The sequence below is a fragment of the Lithobates pipiens genome, unplaced genomic scaffold (genome assembly GCF_037356315.1).
Source record: "Lithobates pipiens isolate NorthernLeopardFrog02 unplaced genomic scaffold, aLitPip1_a1.2 Scaffold_10, whole genome shotgun sequence".
NCBI lineage: Eukaryota > Metazoa > Chordata > Amphibia > Anura > Ranidae > Lithobates > Lithobates pipiens.
The window spans coordinates 173,543,294-173,563,239 of NW_027507686.1; the positions used below are offsets into that span (position 1 = coordinate 173,543,294).

The 19,946-nt window shown below is 43.1% G+C and overlaps 1 protein-coding gene across 4 annotated transcripts in view; it reads left to right on the forward strand.

The window, feature by feature from the left end:
• Positions 1–19,946, forward strand: part of AP2A2 (adaptor related protein complex 2 subunit alpha 2) — a 270,817-nt gene that overhangs the window by 154,080 nt on the left and 96,791 nt on the right. For all 4 annotated transcript variants that reach the window (XM_077459935.1, XM_077459943.1, XM_077459951.1 and 1 more), the window contains exons 4-7: positions 1,327–1,520; positions 10,032–10,161; positions 11,241–11,342; positions 19,410–19,518. In XM_077459935.1, coding sequence (XP_077316061.1) covers positions 1,327–1,520; positions 10,032–10,161; positions 11,241–11,342; positions 19,410–19,518 — 535 coding nt within the window. The remainder of the gene's footprint in view (positions 1–1,326; positions 1,521–10,031; positions 10,162–11,240; positions 11,343–19,409; positions 19,519–19,946) is intronic.

The window sequence follows — 19,946 nt, forward strand, 5'->3', positions numbered from 1 at the left end:
TCATATTTTTTTCTATTACAAGGTATGTATGCATTCCTTGTAATAGGAATAAAAGTGCACTTTTTTTTTTTTTTTTTAAAGGTAAAATAAGAAAAAACCCTTATTTTTAATTTCTTTTTTAAACGTGCCCCGTCCCGCTGAGCTCACACGCAGAAGCATATGTGAGTAGCACCCGCATTTAAAAACTGTTTTCAAACCACATAGGAGATATCGCCGCGATCTGTAGAGCGAGAGCAATCATTCCTAGCCTTATACCTCCTCTGTAACTCAAAACATGCAACCTGTAGAATTTTTTTTTTATTTTTTATTTTTTTATAAATGTCACCTATGGAGATTTTTAAGGGTAAAAGTTTGTCGCTGTTCATGAGCAGGGGCAATTTTGAAGTGTGACATGTTTGGTATCAGTTTACTTGGTGTAACATTATCTTTCAAAATACAACAAAATTGGGTTAACTTTACTATTGTCTTATTGTTTAATTAAAAAGTGTTTTTTCTTTCTTTTTTTTTTTTTTTTCTTTAAAAAGTGCGCTTGCAAATATGGTGTGACAAAGTATCAATCACTGGAAGGCTGGGCTGTGGAGGGGTTGGGAGGGGCTCACTCAGGCTCTCAGCATATCTCTGAGAGGTTGAGCCAGGTGGCGATCCAAGGTTCTGGGTCAATCTCTACCATATGGGCGATCTTTTCAGAGCCTGGACCGGCTCTGTGACATCAACCAACACTGATCACAAGAGTGATCTGCAGTCCTATGATCCATAGGAGAAATGTAGCCAAAAAAAGCTTTCTCCTTTTAAATAAAAACAATAAATTAACACTCGTAGATCAAAAGACCAAAGCACTTTTCCAGTGAGCCTTCCAATATAGAGATTGAGCCACACTTGCATATAGTCTCCTTTTCCTCGGACCCCCAGACTGAGCACAGCGCATTCGATTGATTTGATTTAAACAGCTTAGGGTAATTTGTCATGTAGTGCATGCAGCTTTGTTGTTTTTGGCTGTTTTGCTGAATAATTCTATTGACATAACACCCCTCAGACTGCTTTTTAATGTTCCGTTGGTTCAAGAATACTTGGTGTCCTGGAATGTGCAATTTAAGAGAATAATTTTAAAGCAACATTTTGATTAACTCCTGAATATTTTTCAAAGCAAAAATGCATGCAATAACCCACCTTATCTGTGGTGCCAAGCAGTTGGGGGTAGTTAAATTTTCTGTATTAAAAGTTTTTTGATTTGAAAAAAATGTCTTGGTATGCCACTTTTTGCAGCAATGAACATTAAGCTTTAAACATAAAACTACATGTTACCAATTGCTCTTTTCATCATCCTAGGGTTACCTCTTCATCTCCGTTCTGGTGAATTCAAATAGTGAGCTGATCCGCCTCATCAATAATGCCATCAAAAATGACTTGTCTAGCCGCAACCCCACCTTCATGGGACTGGCTCTGCACTGTATTGCCAATGTAGGTAGTAGAGAGATGGCAGAGGCCTTTGCTGGAGAGATCCCAAGGATACTGGTTGCTGGGTAAGAATGTTTGTTTCTTTTACTTATAGATCTATAGTGCATTTACTATATCTACAATACTTGTATATAGTCATGGCCAAAAATATTTGCACCCCTGCATTTGTTAGATAATGTACCACTTTGCCCATAACATTTTTGCAATTACAAATGTTTAGGCATTCTCATGTTTGTTTCTTTTGTTCTGTATTGGTATGACACAAAGTAGAGCAACAAAGCCAAATTTGACACATTCCCTGCAAATCTCCGAAAATGGACTGGACCAATTTATTGGCACCTTATAAAAATCGCGAGAAATAATTGCATCCCAAGTTTGTGATTCTCCTATAATTTAAGCTCATCTGTGTCAAGTAACAGGTGCTGACAATATAGAAACACACCGGCAACCAGTTAAAATAGTGACAAATTGGCTTAGCCTTTCTGTTGTGTGTCTGTGTGAAGAGAGAGAGAGCAGCAAAGAATTGCTTGAGTATTTGAGAACAGAAATTGTGGAAAAGCCTGGATGTATCAATAGGAATTCTCATCCTGTCACCTTTTGGCCAGGTGATTGCACTTGCATTGGCCATACATACAAAGGGAAATTGTGAAATAGAACTTCAAGAGGAGTTTCTGATTTATAAAAGTCTGTGCTTTTATTTGTTACAAACACAAATCTTGATGGAAGTTGTCACCTGATGTGTGCCCCACCCCTCAAAGTGGGTGAAAAAAAGTATTTGCAAGTAAAAAAATGTTTAATGTAAGATATTGTCTCGCAGAGCTGAATTTTGATGTGATTTTTAGGGTAAGGGAATCTGTGTTTGTTTTAATCACCTGAGCTAACATATATGGAGCGTCATGGAAGTGGGTAGTCTTCTGAGGCGCTGCAAACATGCAGAGTTTGAGCTAGAAGCTTTCTCCATAGCGAGTTTGCAGCATGGAGATGGAGCTGTCATCCATAGGTCCTGTACTAATTATGGGGATATGGGAATACATACTCCCGATCACATGATATCCGAGGTAGCCTGTGATTTGCTATTGTAGTGATCACTCATTAAAACACTTTGTTGTACTCTTTCTTTTCTGAATGGAGAAAAAGATGCATTGGAGTAATTTGACCATATAGTATAGTAGTGGGTTGCTTAAAGCACCAACGTCTTAAACCTAGATGTCATTGACAGAAATGCAAAAGAAACAAGGTGGAATTTTAAGGTGCCAATTACAACACAAATTGATTACCAAGTTGCATTTTTTATTGATGCATATAACATGGTTAAAATCCTGTTCTAAAAATAGCTTTGTACATACAAAATGTAAATGCAAGAGCACCCTTGAATCCAAACCCATAGACATACAAACACCAATTGCAGTACAATGAAAAAAAATGCGCATTTCACTGCCCTGCTTCTTTAGAAGGTAAGGGGAGAAGGTAAGGGGAGCTTAAAAATTTATAAATCAAAACGAGCACATTACAATAACACATTACACAACAACCTGCTGTTACTGTGTCAGTACATTCAAGAGAATATATACAAATTATCTTGAATGTATTGACAGTTATGCATATATACTTTCAGTAATTATATGCCTGTATCTATAGCCGCATATCCTCCCTCTTGAGCTATTGGCCCTTCATGGATTGGTGAGCTATAAGTACAGCAGGTTGTTGTGTAATAACATGTTTTCTTGTAATTGACACCTTAAAAGTCCACCTTGTTTCATTTTTGTCATTCGGAGACTATATTAAAACATGAGCAGCTGTACATGGCAACCAATCAGCTTCTCTCTTCATCAGTTAAGCTTTTAAAAAATGAAAGGTAGAAGCTGATTGGGTGCCTTGCACAACTGTCGAAATTCTGTCTACTTCAATTTTGATAAATTCCCTTCATTGTTTGATGCATTCCTCCTCACTTTGTTTTCCTTAATGTAAAGTAAAAAAAAAGTCTGCATGTAAAATGCAATAAATTAAGACAAAATAACTAGATCAGAACTTGATTTAGGATAGTGTCGGGGTCTGTGTGTGTGTTTTTTTTTTTTTTTTTTTTTTTTTTTAAAGTAGGATAAAAATGTCAAAAGCAAAATTTGTACTTTTTTTTTAAGGACCTACTATGGGTGCCAAATACAGTGGGTATAGAAAACAATCGCTCCCTTTTACCACTTCAGCTCTGGAAGGATTTACCCCCTTAATGACAGGCCATTTTTTGCTATACGGCACTGCGTCGCTTTAACTGACAATTGCGTGGTCATGCAACGCTGTCCCCCAACAAAATTGATGTCCCTTTTTCCCCCACAAATCAAGCTTTCTTTTGGTGTTGTTTGATCACCTCTGCGGTTTTCAAAAATTTTATTTTTTTTTGCTACAAAAAATTGAAAACAAATTTCTTCATCAGTTTAGACCAATTTGAATGCTTCTAATGGTAAAAAAATTGCAATAAGCGTATATTGATTGGGTTTCGCATTGGTTTAGCATCTAAAAAATAGGGGATATATTTATGGCATTATTATTAATAATTATATATATTTTATTAATAATAATAAAAATGCCATAAATATATCCCCTATTTTTTTAGATGCTAAACCAATGCGAAAACCAATCAATATACACTTATTGCAGATAGATATAATCTATCTAATCTGTGTGTTTTATATTATATTTTTGACTAGTAATGACGGTGATCAACGTGTGTTTTTTTTTTTTTTTTTTTGCGACATTGTGGTGGACAGATCAAACACTTGACACTTTTTTTTGGGACCAGTGAAATTATAACGGTGAATAGATAAACAATAACCACTGATTACTGTATAAATTACACTGGCGGGGAAGAGGTTAACAGTAGGGGGTGATCAAGGGGTTAAATGTTCACTTCACTGTGGGGGGAGTGAACTGACTGGGGGTAGAGAGAGCCCTGTTCCTGATCACTAGGAACAGACTATCCCTCTCTACCCCCCTGACAGGGGATCTGTTTGATTTACCTTGACAGATGCCCGTTCTGGCTCTGGAGCGATAACGGGTGGCGGGTGGCCATGTGTGCATGCTGTATGCGTGCGTGCCTGCTCTAGCCATTAAAGGGATTTCCGTCCCGATATGCTGATTTGCGCGGCCAAGCTCTCCTGCGGCGGTATAGAACTGTGGTGGCTGGTTAAAGCATTTAACCCCAAAACAAAAAGAAAATACGACCAATACTGTTCCTTTAACCACTTGCCGCCCGCCCTATTACAAATTGACGGTGGCAAAGTGGTTTCATAATCCTGATCGGACGTCATATGATGTGATCAGGATTATGAGCCGCTGCGCGCCCCCGGGGGCACGCATCGCGGCGATCGTTGTTGCGGGGTGTCAGTCTGACACCCTGCAACTACGATCTCGGTAAAGAGTCTCCGACGGAGACTCTTTACCACGTGATCAGCCGTGTCCAATCACGGCTGATCACAGTGTAAATAGGAAGAGCCGGTGATCGGCTTTTCCTCACTCGCGTCTGTCAGACGCGAGTAGAGGAGAGCCGATCGGCTGCTCCTCTGACAGGGGGGGCCTGTGCTGATCGATTATCAGCACAGCCCCCCCGAGGATGCCCACACTGGACCACCAGGGATGCCCAGGATAAGGTATGCCACCCTAGACCACCAGGGATTCCAGTCAGTGCCACAATGGATGCCAATCAGTGCCCATAATGGATGCCAATCAGTGCCCACAATGGGCATCACTGATTGGCATGCATTATTGTTTGGCACTGATTGGCATCCATTAGTACAGTATATTATAATACGATGCCGCCTATCAGTGCCCATCCATGCCCACCTGTGCCGCCTACCCATGCCCACCTGTGCCGACCATCCATGCCACCTATCAGTGCCCATCCATGTCGCCCATCAGTGCCACCCATCAGTGTCCATCAGTGCCACCCATCAGTGTCCATCAATGCCACCTCATCAGTGCCACTTCATTGGTGCCACCTCATCGGTGCCCATCAGTGCCGCCTTATCATTGCCCATCAGTGTATCCCCATCAGTGAAGGAGAAAATGTACTTATTTACAAAGTTTTGAAACTGAAACAAAAAATTTTTTTTTTTTTTTCAAAGTTTTCGGTATTTTTTTTATTTGTTTAGCAAAAAATAAAAACCGCAGAGGTGATCAAATACCACCAAAAGAAAACTCTATTTGTGGAGAAAAAAATGATAAAAATTTAATTTGGGTACAGTGTAGCATGACCGCGCAATTGTCATTCAAAGTGCGACAGCGCTGAAAGCTCAAAATTGGTCTGGGCAGGAAGGTGTTTAAGTGCCCCGGTATTGAAGTGGTTAAAGCATATTATACAGCACAGTGCTTGTGCTATGTCATTTGGACCCCTGTATACCCTAAAAACCTGCCTGACTGTACCCTCCCCTTTGCAAACAGACCATGATAATAATGGCTGCTGAGCCCTGACATTGGTCCGTTTGCGTGATTCCGTCAGCCGCAGCCCTGATCTGCAGCTCTCCTTGTTTCCTTGTCCTCTGTTCTCCCCCCCCTTCCCTCCCTGCTTGTACCCCCCGCTCCTCTTTATCTGCCATGAAATCTTCTTATCCCGCTGTACCTTTTTTTTTTTTTTTTTTTTTTTTTTTTTTTAACGTGTACCCGTTTAATGTAAAAACAAAATCGGAGACTCCAGGCACTCATCTGTTTGTCGGCTCTGTCTCTTCTCTCCCCTTCCTCCACGGCTGATGTCAGTGTGGTGGCTCGGCCCTGTTTACTGCAGCTGTGAGCCAGAGAGAGGAGGCATTAGCCGTGTGCCCGGAGTGGCGCTTGTATCCGTACAGATCAGCAGATTTTTTACAGAACACAGGCACAGGGACACATGTTGAGGTACAGAGGGGATAAGATTTCATTGAAGTGGGGTAACAACCATTTAACCTAATTACATTTTGCTGCTTTGCAGCCTGAAATGAAGACCGTGTTTTGTTTTATCCTGCTGTAGTTACACAGTGCAACTTATTACATCCAAGTGAATGATCGAACACCAACATGTCAGAAAAAAAAAAATTCAAAAACCGAATCCCTGCATTGAAAAAAGATCACACCTTGTGTCAGTATTTTGTTGAACCACCTTTTGCTTTAATTGCAGCCTTTAGTTTGTTTGGCTATGCCTCCACTAACTTTGCACATATAGACTTTGTAATATTTGCTCAATCTTCTTTGCAGAATTGACTCAAGTCACTCCACGGTTTTTCAATGGGGTTCAAGTCTGGGCTCTGACTAGGCCATGCAAGGACATTCATCTTTTTCTCATTCAACCACTGTGTGGTTGTTTTGCTGTGTTCTTTGGGTCATTGTCATGTTGGAAGGTAAACCACCTTCCCATTGACAACTTTCTTGCAGAGGGCAGCAAATCTTCCTCAAGCATTTGATGGTATTTTTCTCCATACCTTTTTCATTCTCTCCTGACAAGTGCTGTAGTCCCTGCTGCAAAGAAGCAACCCCACAACAGAATATTACCACCTCCATGCATTACCATAGTAATTGTGTTTTTTGGATGGTGAGATGTATTGGCTGTCTACCAGACAATATCGTTTGGTGTTGAGGCCAAATAATTGAATTTTAGTCTCCTCTGACCAGAATTCCTTTTTCCATGTGGCTAGCGTAGGAGCGTTTTGTAGTTGGCCTCAAGAGTGTTATTAATGGAAATTTTGGATAACTGATAAGAAATATCTTGCCAAGTCTGATCAAAGGTGAGGTTCAGATCTCTTTCCCATTGGTCCATATAAGCAAGCTTTGTATCTGGTTCAGTAATGGAGGTATATATTACTGATATCCGACCCCTCTGTAGGACTCTAGTTTGACAAGTCAGTTCAAGGGGGCCTACCACTTAAGTTTGGATGCATTAGAAATTTGTCTTTGAAATATTGTGTAATGTATAGTTGGTTCCCATTAAGAAAGTCTCCAATTCTCAGCAGCCCTTTATTGAGCCACCACTGAAACAATTGCGGAATAAGATCAGGTGAAAACTCTGGGTTGCAGAAAATGGGAGCCAGTGGTGTTTGGGGGGATGATAGAGGCATGCGGTTGCGTGTTTTATCCCATGCTGCTAAGGAGTGTGATAGAGTAGGGCATAAAATAGGCAGGCGTATACGGTTGGGAAGCCACATTAAGAATCCTATTGCAAGCGGGTGGCAAGCAAGTGCTTCTACATAGACCCAAAGGGGGACTGAACTTTTAGCTGTAGTGTAAGCCAGCTGGGCTATCTGGGCTGATTGACAGTATGCCTGTATATTGGGAAGACCAAGCCCCCCCCATGGTTTTCGGTGTGTAGTGTTCACTTTTGTATCTGACGCCTCTTGTTACCCCATATGAAACGTAGGACTTCAGAAAATGTTTTTTTTTTTTTTTTTTTTAAAGGGTGATTCTTTTCTTTACCCATTGTAAATGTAGTAGGTTTTCATACTGGATTATTTCATTTTTCATTATGTAAAATATGATTTTTACTCTCCATAAAATCCTTTTTCTTGGTGTCCATTGAGCGACATAGGAAGTCTAATACCTTCTGGGTTATATTTTTCCCTGTACAGGAGGATTGAAAATTAATTGTAGGCCACCTCAGGATAACTCCATCCACTGGCAACATGCTGCGATTTTTGTGGAAAAACCATACTAAGAGCATGATTATAGACAGAGGGGTCGGACCTGTGTCCCTCAACTTAGACAAAGTGATTTTACAATGCGTGCAAAAAGCTTATGTATGCTCTTGTCGCTTGAGGAGCACAGGAAGTCTTTCATCTTGTGGACCTCCAAAAGTAGTCCAGTTGTGGGAGGTGGGCAACACTTTAAATAGCTGTCAGGTCCAATGTGAATGATAGAAGGAAAAAAAAAAAGGGTACTGCCTGCAGTTCAAAAGCTGCCTGAAAGAACTTATAACCGAAGCTGCTATCATGATATGCCACCTCCATCTGGTAGAAAAACATGAGAATCGAAGACTGGAAAGCAGCCTTGCATTGGAAACAGATACTTGACACCATACAAATCAAGAGATTTGAGGAGCTATGCATGCCTCACTAGCAGATTATATGGTCCCAAACTACCAAGAGTTCAATATGCACTCTTTACAAAGAAAATACATATAAAGTACTTTATTTTTGGTATATGAACCCCCTCCTTAAAGCTATGCATCCCCTAGCTTCAGATCACGGCTGGCTATGCTGTAAAGATCTTGGTACCTTGTTTCATATTTATTTGCAGTGCTAATCATTACACCCCTACTGGAAGTCAGTAGAAGACCTCCTTCAAAGGTTCATAGATCTGACCCTTCTCTTTTTGTCCTAAGGCCTTTTTTACTAGGGCTACTTCCAGCCAAATTATCTGAACTTGCTAAAAAGTTGACACTTCATAACTTGACGGCAGCTAATTGCCTGATGGCTCTCTATTGGAAAACGCACACCACTGCCCCCCATTGAATTATACACTAGGATTAAGGATGTAGAGATTATGTAGGCACTGATCGCTTGTCTCACTGACATGGTTGAGCAGCATAATGCTGTCTGGGAGCCTTGGCAATGGTGAGAAGGGCCCTCATGAGTAAAGAGTGTGTTTCATTGTCTGCTGTGGCGGTGTGCGCTAATACCAGGGAACTATGAATCTAGGACCCTTCCTATTTTTCTCCCGTTTATTCTTTCTCCCTTTCTTTTTTTTTTTTTTTTCTTTGTTGCTAGTTTGTTGTATTCTTTAGGGGCCGCGGACTCTGGCTCTGTGACTGGCCAGAGACGCGTGACGTCATGCGCACACTTGGCTGAAGAAATGGCATGGGAGGCCATTTCTTCAGAGCACATGCGCCGATGACCTCAGCACAGTAAATATCCTCCTTATTCTAGGCTTACCTATAGGTAAAAATGTCTGTTTTTCAACCTCTTTAAGACAAGACTATTGCATGCTGGTTTATCTGAACCACTCAGAAGAATGAGAACCAACTTGCCCTTCAGGGTTCATCTGGGATGACCAAAAAGTGTAAATAGCTGAAAGATAGACTCACAGCCTGAACAGTAGTCAAACAAGGAAAAAAAAACTCCTCTCCGAAAACAAACTAAAGCCAGGTCTGACGAAAGATTTCCAAGTTGAGGAAAAGATTACAAATTGCCTTGAATCAGGAGAAACACCTGAGCCTCAACTCGGCTGATCCCATTACAAGCCCAAAGGGATCTGGGGTTCCATCCATGGAAAGGCTGACCCGTCAAACGCTCCTCATAGAATCAATGACTTGCAGTCAGTTTAATGCTGCTGTCTTGGCCAATGAGGAAGAAACCCTGGGAGAGCCACTGCTCTTGTGACATTTCTAGGTCGTGATGGGGCTCAGGTAAGTATTTGGGGGGACTGTTTTTAAAGTAAGCCTTGGAATAAACTTTTTAAAATCGGGTTTTAAATTTAACTTTTCTGTTCCTCTTGATGTGAATAAGCCAGTGTCTTATTTTATAAAGTTTGTTTCCTCTTTCTCAGCAGTTTAAATAAAATTGATTATTGCTCAATTTATTACTATATTTTCGCCTTAATATTATAGTATTTTCTGTATGTGTTACCAGAGACACCATGGACAGCGTTAAACAGAGTGCTGCCCTCTGCCTTTTGCGTCTGTACCGTACCTCTCCGGACTTGGTACTCACAAATGAGTGGACTTCACGAGTGGTTCATCTGCTTAATGATCAGCACCTGGTAAGGCAGTCAGAAGCTGAGCTTGTGTTTATTGACATTCGTGTTCTTTTATTACCTGAAAACGAAATAGGTCTCTTTCTAAAACATTTATGGGTGGTCTCAAAATCTGTATATTACATTAGGTTACGGTACTTGTAGACATTCGATGAAAGACTTTTTTTTTTTTTTTTTTTAAAGGTGGTCAGGTTTAAGAAAATTCCCACACACTTTTTTTTTTTTTTTTTTTTATTTTTTTTTTTAATAGTGCATGTTAAAACAAAACTGTAATATATTGTAGCTCATCAGTCCTTAGATGCGGTGGCTACTAATATAATTTTTTTTTTTTTTTTTAAGACCATTTTTTTATTTTATTTTTACAGCTAACACAATTCCTGTCCTCGTGGCTATGCTCACTAGCTCCACTGAGGGAGCCATGGTTGGCACTTGGCTGCTCTGCACTAACTCCTACATAGGGAGGTGTTCTTTTGTAGTTCACAGAAGGTAGCCGAGACAACTAATACACAATTTTGATATAAAGTTAGAAGCGTTCTGCTGTATACTATTATATAATTAGTGAAGCCTGTACTGTGTACACAGGAAGAATAACTCGCACACAGAATGGTTGGTTGCAAGAAAGTTCTCTTGCCTATTCAGTAACATTCAATACAATAATTCCAGTTATTTTTTAATGGTGATGCACTGAGGTGTCAGTTGTTTGTATCCTGTGACTGGCCAATTATAATTCGTATTGGTCACAGACATTTTATGTGCATTGGTAAGTGCATACAGTTACAAGCTTTTCTAGTCTTGTCTAAAGTTCTTTCACTTTTGCATGCTTAATTCCACTGAAATAAAAGTAAGTAATTGGGCACCACCTTATGGAAAAATACAACAAAGTTGTATCCAGGTGTGCACAACATTCACCCAAAAACAGATTTTGGGAGAATGCTAGGGGGTGGGGCTTGACACCTTCCCATTCATAGTTAAATTTGGTCAGCGATTGCACCTTAGTCTTTTTAATGGTTTAAACCTGTATCTTTTAAGGAAGATATGAATATCACAATATTTATGTAATGAATTGCCCTATATTTCTTTTGCAGGGTGTAGTAACTGCTGCCACCAGTCTGATCACCACCCTGGCACAGAAGAATCCTGAAGAATTTAAAACTTCAGTTTCGCTGGCAGTGTCGCGGTTGAGCAGGGTAATTAATGAACCTCTTAACATTGTTTGAGTTGTACTGCCAAACTTTTTTCTGCTTGGTTTCCATGTGTTTGGATTTTATTACAGCTTTGCCTCATAAAATATATTCTGTCTTTTTTTTAGCCAATATTGTATCCATATTTAGGTATATCTAGTGACGAAGCATAGTTCAAAGGTGTATATATAAATGGAAGGTATGAATGTGAATCCACCAATCTAGTGTGTCAAAAAGTGTCCACCAACGAGTGAACTTCAGACTCGCCAGAACGAACGGCTGCCGTCACAGCAGCAAATGCGCCTTTTAAACCATGAGTAGAAAAATCTCTGGAGATATCGCAGCATACTACTCCCACAGGCAGCTCTAAACTGAATCCAGCTGAGAACAGAAAAGCTCACCAGGAGCCCATATGGATTTTCCTAGTGTGGTAAATTTTATTGTTCCAGTAGTAAAAAACAAAAAACAAAACACGGGATAAACACTCACTTGGACAGCCGCTGGCAATCCAGAATTGTACAGCAACATAATGTCAGCACCAAATGTCCTGCCCGATGCGTTTCATCCAATAGAATGTTATCAAGGGGACACAGCACAGATTCTTGTATATTACAGCCAATATTAGTAGAGAAGGTGTCTGACCCACTTTTCGCTGTTAAAACTAGCCCAAACTTTGCTGGCCATAAAAAATGCAGGGAGCTGTGTTCCAGAGCAGTACATTATTAGGCAAAATGTTTGCATAATATCACACCACTCTACATGCTGCTGCATGTCACTGCACAGAACGGCAGTGTATTTCTCTGCCGTGCATTTACATGAAGTGTCTGTACACTAATATTATACAGGATTTATATAGCGCCAACAGTTTGTGCAGTGCTTTACAATGTAAAGGGTGTATTTTCTCCAACAGTACAATTCAAAACTAGGGTGAGAGGCGTCTTGCTCCTGCCAGCTTACAATCCAAGAGGGAAGGTCTGGTGAAACAATAGGTAGGTACTCTGAATCGGATGTCGCCTAGAGGCAGGATAGGCCTCCCTGAAAAGATGCTTTTTCAGGGATCGCCTAAAAGTGGACAGAGTAAGAGATAACCTGACAGATTGGGGTAGTGAGTTCCAGAGGATAGGAGAGGCTCTGAAGTCCTTGAGGCGAGCAATCTAATAAAGTTTGCGTAAAAACAAAAAACAAAAAAAACTGATTCGATAAAATGCGAATCACACTGCCCTCTATTGCATGGCTCTGTAGCCCAAAAAGCTATGCGGGCAGCAGCAGTTTGAAGGGCAGAGCATTGTGAACAGGCGCTCTCATCCTGGCCATTGCAAAGTTGACTTTTTGCACTTTAAAAGTATTTGGTTGTCCCACCACACACAGTAGTTTTACTACTTTCATTATACCCAAGGTTTTTTAAACGTTCGATTTTAGTTTAGTTCTACTTTCTCTTATAGTCACTGACCGTCACAGCTTCTCTCTGTAACAAAATGGGTTGTCAGCCCTATAACTGGAGATTACTAGGCAAGTTGTAATACAACACTTTAGAACTTTTAGTTGCGCCCAGGGGGCAGTCCCTAGGCTACAACCCCCACAGCCTGCCCTAGCAGACTCAGTTTTTTTTTTTTTTTTTTTTTTCGCCTAGTGAAGGAGATGCACCTAGGAACCCTGAGGGCCCATATGGCCATGTTTTTTGATGCAGAAGCTTTGCTTTTTGCGCCAGATGAATGATCCTGTGATCTTCTATCAACAGCCAGCTGGGTGATGGGCTGGTTCACTTATCCTTGTAGTCTCCCCAGTCCGGCCATCGAGCGTGTGCAGGTCGCAGCTACGGCTCGGCAGGCCACGACATACCTCGGCTCCAGAGGTGGTTGGGGAGCTTTACGCTCCGGGGCATACATATGACCGGGCTACTGATGTCTGGCTCACAGTATGCTGAGGCCAACAGCCACCCTGTACTGATCAGTGAGTGGGTCTGTAATGGAATGTCTCCCAGCTCTTCAGGACTGGAAAGTACAGCTCTCTCTGCTTCGGTGGGGCTGAGCAGCTGGGCATTCCCTGGGAGATCGATTTGGGGGGCCACCTCTCCTTCTCCCCTGTCCCCATCTTCCCTCGATCCTCCCTCCGAGGGGGTTGCTGCATGTGTCCGCTGAGCGGTGTGTGTAACCTATGCAGGGACTCTGTGGACTCTCACCTGTCATGAGGGGGCTGAATGGATAGCGGTGGTCCTGGGTCCTGTGTGGGGGTCCCTGGAAGGTGCCTGTGAGTTTTTATTGTGTTGGGCCAGCACTGTGACTCTGCAGGGGGTGTTTTTATTTTCACCTCATGGCAATGTCTTGCAGCCATTTTAGGTATGGGCAGAGCAGGTTGTCTATGTGGGCTTCACCGGCCATTTTCTGTGAGTTTTCCTATTCAGGACACTGGCGGCCATTTTCCAGAATCCTGAGCACGTTTGTTTAGTGCTCTCTAGCAGCAGCATGAAATGTGCTTTCACAGCCTTGCTTCCTGTGTTTCCTGTCTGTGTACAGGACACCGGACGGCCATTTTCCTAAAGCCTGAGCACGCTGTACAGATCGTTTCAGTGCCCATTTCCACGGCTGCTGCCGACACTGTTTTTTGTGCTTGGGAACCCCTGGGGACTGCAGGCATTGCTTTGTATTCAGCACACAACTCCTCAGGTTGGTGAATCCGGCAGGTAGGAGCCCCCCAGTCAGCGGCAGCAGGAGAGTGGGACCTTTCACTGTCCTAAGTCCCCTTCAGGTGGCAGACCGAGTAGGGTCAGCATTGCTTCAGAAACTGGTGTTTCTTCCCCCGAAATCCAGGCTATGGCAACCAGGTCACCTGCGGACTGCGCAGTGCCCATGGACACCCTGCCGGCGGTCCTCAATTCATTTGTTGCTAAGATCGAGGCAGTGTGTGGGTAGAAAGGTGCATTGAAGAGGCCCCTGCCCCCCCATCCTCTGGGCAGAGCTCTGATGCAGACTCTGGCCCTGCTGTGGCTGGTGACCCCTGCTCTGTCCAGATCAGATGACGCTGACCAGGACCGTTCAAACAGTGAGGATGAGTCCCCGTCCGGGTCCGTGCGCGACAAAGCTAGTTGGAGCACTTAGCTGTGCATGATACCCTGAGGATTCAGGAGCCAGAGTATCCTCTGCTGATGTACCGGTCCCTTTTGGGTCCCGCAAGCCAGCACGTTCACCTAAGGCAGTGATGGCGAACCTTGGCACCCCAGATGTTTTGGAACTACATTTCCCATGATGCTCCACTACATTGCAGAGTGCATGAGCATCATGGGAAATGTAGTTCCAAAACATCTGGGGTGCCAAGGTTCGCCATCACTGACCTAATGTATTCCCGTATCTAACTTATATTGACAAGTTCATTTACAAAGAATGGGGTTGCCCGCAACGAACCTTTGTGGTCCCCAAATCATGGTGGTGCGTTACCCCTTTTGAGGAAAGCCTTCTCAAGAATTGGTCAGCTCCTCCGGTCGCAGACCCCCCAGTATCCAAGTTAAATAAGTCACCACAATCCAGGTTGAGGGGACTTCTGCATTCAAGGATCCCATGGACAGGAAGGCCGAGGCGGTGGCTCGTTCCTTGTTTACGATTGTGGGGTCAGCCGTGCGACCTGTACTGGCATCCACACTGGCTGAGTGGGCAAAACTTTTGCACCGCAAATTAGGAGAGCAACAGGCTTCCCCTGTCTGCGTGGAACTAGCAGATCATCTAGTGCAAGGCCTTAAGTACGTCTGTGACGCGGCCCTGGATACTCTCCCTCTGCTATCCAGGGCTTCAGTGTCAGCTGTGGTGCCGAGGCGCCTGATTTGGCTAAAATGCTGGTCTGCTGACCAGGCATCCAAAAAAGCCCTGACAGATCTTCCTTTCCTTGGCCACCGGCTCTTTGGAGCCTCCTTAGATGACATTATTAAAAATGCCACTGGTAAGAGTATACTACTCCCCCAGGCCAGGAAAGCTAAGGAGCAACGCCACAGGCAAGGGCCCTTGTTTTCCACTCACAAAGGCTTTTTCGTCTGCCCGGTGCTTTGACTAACATTCCCAGCCCGAAAGGACGCCCAAAAATGTCCCTGGAACCGCAAGCCTAACAAGCCTGCGAATAAAAGTGCTACCACATGAAGGTTTGCCCCCACCCATGTCTGGGGTGGGGGGTCGACTTTGGGAGTTTGCAGTCCGGTGGTCCTCCCGGTTATCCGACCAATGGGTCTGCGATCTGATCTCCACAGGCTACAAGATAGTTTCTCTCTTGGCCGCCAAACAGATTCTTCCCCTCCAGCATACCGTATCCCTGGTTCACTGGGAGGCCCTGTTGGGGGCGGTAAGGGACTTTCTGAATCACGGGGCGATGGTACCAGTTCCGGAATCGGAACGCTTCCAAGGATTCTACTCAAATCTGTTTGTAGTTTCCAAGAAGGAAGTAGTTTGTCCGATCTTGGACTTAAAAGCCCTCAATCACTTTGTAAAAGTGCAGAGGTTCAGAATGGAATCAGTTCGCTCAGTAGTCACTGCACTCCATCAAGGGGACTCGCTGGCATCCTTAGACATCCAGGATGCGTACCAGCACATACCCATATGCCTTGGGCATCAAAGGTTTCTGCGTTTTGCAGTAGGGGAAGGTACTGGCTCCAGCATTGGCGTTACTGAGACAATGTTAGGATTGCAATCGTGGGCTACCTGGACGATCCCCTCCTGAGAGCATCTTCCGCCTCAGAATTAGAGGAGGATATGGCGATCACCATGCAGACCCTGCAAGAATTTGGGTGGCTGTTAAACGAAGTTGTGATTGTGCCGACCTAGCATCTGGAGTACCTAGGTTTACTGTTGGACTTCAGGGAAGCGAGAGTTTTTCTCCCTTCAGACAAATTGCAGACTCCCTTCAGACAAATTGCAGACAGTCCGCGGTAAAACTTCTGATGAACCGCAAGTGGTCATGGTTCCGGTTTTGCATGCGAGTACTGGGGCTCATGGTAGCCTCCTTCAAGGCAGTACCCTACGCCCAGTTCCGCACCACAGTACTGCAGAAGGAGATCTTTGTAAAATGGGACAAGTCTGTTGTCCCTAGATCGACAGATCCAGGTGAGCCAGCCAGTCAGGGACTCTCTGATCTGGTGGTTGAGGTCCCCGGCGATTCAGTCCAGAAAATCCTTCCTTCCTCTGAAATGGACGGTGATCACTACGGACACCAATCTATCCGGCTGGGGTGGAGTGATGGGGGTTCAGTCGACTCGGGGCCTCTGGTCGACGAAAGAATCAGAGTTGGCGATCAGGCTGTGTCTCCACACATGGTCGGTGAGGCTTCAAGGGCGTCCAATCAGGATATAGTCGGACAACGCCACGGCGGTGGCATACATAAATCACCAAGGGGGAACAAGAAGCTCAGCCGCTGCTCGGGAGGTCGCTCACATACTTCGGTGGGCAGAGCGACATGTACTGGCCCTGTCAGCCATTTACATCTTGGAAATGGAGAACTGGCAGACGGACTATCTGAGTCGACAGATGCTGGACCCAGAATGGGCATTGCATCCGAAGACATTCAGGCTGCTGTGCCTGAAGTGGAGCACAATAGATGTGGATCTACTGGCCTCCCGTCTCAATCGGAAGGTGCCAAGATTCGTGTCCAGGACAAGAGATCCGTGGTTAGACGCATCAGACGCACTGGTGGCTCCGTGGGATCAGTACCAGCTGATCTACATAAAACAAAAAATTATAACTGCGCTATCCCACAAAATTATTATTTCTAACAAATAATTAGACCTAGAATCTCCAGCAATGGTTCCTATGCACATCAAAAGAAATATCAACAAAGAGTAATCACAATAAACCTGATGTGACTAGTGTTACATAAGTGGGACTGATAAGTATTGCTATTTGTATTAATTACATATATCTGTCTATTATTTTTTGCTTTTATCTTAGGTTATTTATGTAACACTAGTCACATCAGGTTTATTGTGATTACTCTTTGTCGATATTTCTTTTGATGCGCATAGGAACCATTGCTGGAGATTCTAGGTCTAATTATTTGTTAGAAATAATAATTTTGTGGGATAGCGCAGTTATATTTTTTGTTTTATGTCTACTTTTGATGTGTATCACATCGTAATAATTGCTGCTTCTAAATATTTAGAGTAATTTTTGGTGTTTGGGTTTTTAGGTAAGCGCAGTATTTTTCTTATTTTTATACCAGCTGATCTACGCCTTTCCAGTAATACTGGCTGCCCTAGATTGGCCTCAGCATCCCTGGTATGCAGATCTGGTGCGTTTAGTGGCAGACGCTCCCTGGCGACTGCCATTGCGAGAGGACCTCCTATCTCAAGGTCCAATCTTTCATCCTGCTTTACCATCACTGGCTTTAACGGCATGGCTATTGAGAGCCAGGTGTTAAGGAACCTGAGTCTGTCGGACTTGGCGATTCCAACTATGTTGAGGGCATGGAAATCTTCTTCTCTGAAAATATACCATTGTACCTGGAAGGCCTACATCTCCATGTGTGAGGAGAAAGGATGGCATCCGCTTTCCTTTTCCACAGCAAGGATCCTGCTGTAGCAAGGAGTAGACCAGAAATTGGCATTGCGCACCATAAAGGGGCAAATCTCTTCTTTTTTTTTTTTTTTTTTTCCCCCAACGACCCCTGGCATCGCATTACTTAGTGGGTACCTTCGTTCAGGGGGTACGACATGTAGTCCCCCCCCCCCCCCCGGTGTGTCTACTGTTACCCCCATGGGATTTGAACCTGGTGGTGTCGGCGCTTCAAAAACCGCCGTTTGAGAATATCAGGCCAGGAGGGTTTCAGAATTGGCGGCCTTGTCTTGCAAGTTACCCGATCTGATCATCCACAGTGATAAGGTGGTGTTGCGTCCGCAACCATCTTTTCTGCCAAAGGTGGTCTCGGCTTTTCATATCAATGAGAACATTGTATTACCATCTGTATCCTAAGCCGAAGCACCCCAAGGAGGTGGCCCTTCATGCTTTGGACATGGTTAGGGCCCTGGCAGTGTATTTGGCTTGTCTAAAAAGCAGTGTGATGTGAACAGAAAGTTTTGGCAAGCTTTGTCGAAGTTAAGTACCATTCGGCTCCAGTTTGTAAGTGTTGAACACACATGCTCATAGAGTTGATTGCCGCTTTCAGCAAACTTCAAGAAGTGCTAAATCCTACTAGCAGCTTGCTTAAAGTGGCAATCAACACTCCCATAAGGTCTGCATTTACAAACTGGAGCTGAATACTAGTTTAAAAGCTACAACAAAGCTTGCTGAAAGCTCTGCAAATGCTTTGTCAAAGGTTACTGTTCACGCTGCTTATACAAGATGAAGCCCATGTGAAACAGGCCTTAAAGTCTTGAAGTTCACAGGTGGAAAGGAGAGAATATCTGAGAGATGCCACTAACATTGACAGGTTAACTACTTTGTGTCTCCTTGGTAGCAGAGTTTGTCCTGTCACTTCTGCTTTTTCTTTTATGCCTCACTAATCTGTGTTTCCTTAGCACAGTCTGTGTTATTTCTGTTGCTTTATTTCCCCCTTCAGCTACAGTAAATACTAAAGCTGTGATCTGATCTGCCTCTAGTGGCTCTTATTTTAGGCACAGGGCTAAGAATAGAGGGCAACTGATCGTGTTTCATCCAAGTTTTTGGTAAAAAAAAAAATTGGATTATTATTATTTATTTTTTTGTTCGCTACAATTCATTAATGTATTTGTTTTAATTGAATTTTAAAAGCTGCTGCGCAATTGTGTGCCGTTTGGAAATTGCAACACCCACCATTTTATTCTGCAGGTCCTTTGCTTTAAAATCAAAAATACGTTTGGGGGTTTGAAGTAATTTTCTGGCAAAAAATGCAGATGTTTACATGTATGCTAGAATTGGCCTGGGAATCGAGTGGTTAATTCCATTATGTAGGTGGCAGTTTGTTTCCTATGCATCTCTGCGTAGTAACTGACCTTGTACCTAAATGTATTGTGCATAAAGCCTATCTCTGTGTGCTAAGTTGCCATCCCTTAGCTGCATTTGGACATGTATTTTATTTTTATCTGTGTATTGTCATTGCAAACTATTTTATGTGCGTTTCCATTTTCAGATTGTCACTTCGGCCTCCACAGATCTGCAGGATTACACATACTACTTTGTTCCAGCTCCCTGGCTCTCTGTGAAACTGCTAAGGCTTTTACAGTGTTATCCTCCCCCAGGTAACTATGTGTTGGAGACCCGTGTGCAAGCATTAACCTATTTGTTCTTAGTGACACGTTTGCAAATCATCAAACTAGTATAGTGGTTTTAGTTTACAGACAGAAAACGTTCATGTCAACTGTAGTATTCTTTGTCCTGCATTTAGCTTAATCATCTTTATATATGTCTACAACATGCCTTATGCAATGAAGCATAGCTCCAAAGAGCTCTTGTAAAGCATGCAGCCTTATCTTATGTCTTGGGCAGTTTCATGTGCAATTTCTGCTGTTTTTCCCACATTACGAACTTGTACAAAGAGAGTACAATTCATGACCAGTTGTTTATTTTGTTACATGATTACATGAGCACGTTTATTATACTTTAACCACTTCAGCTCCGGACCAATAAACACCTTAAGGACCAGAGGTCTTTTTGCAATTTCACACTG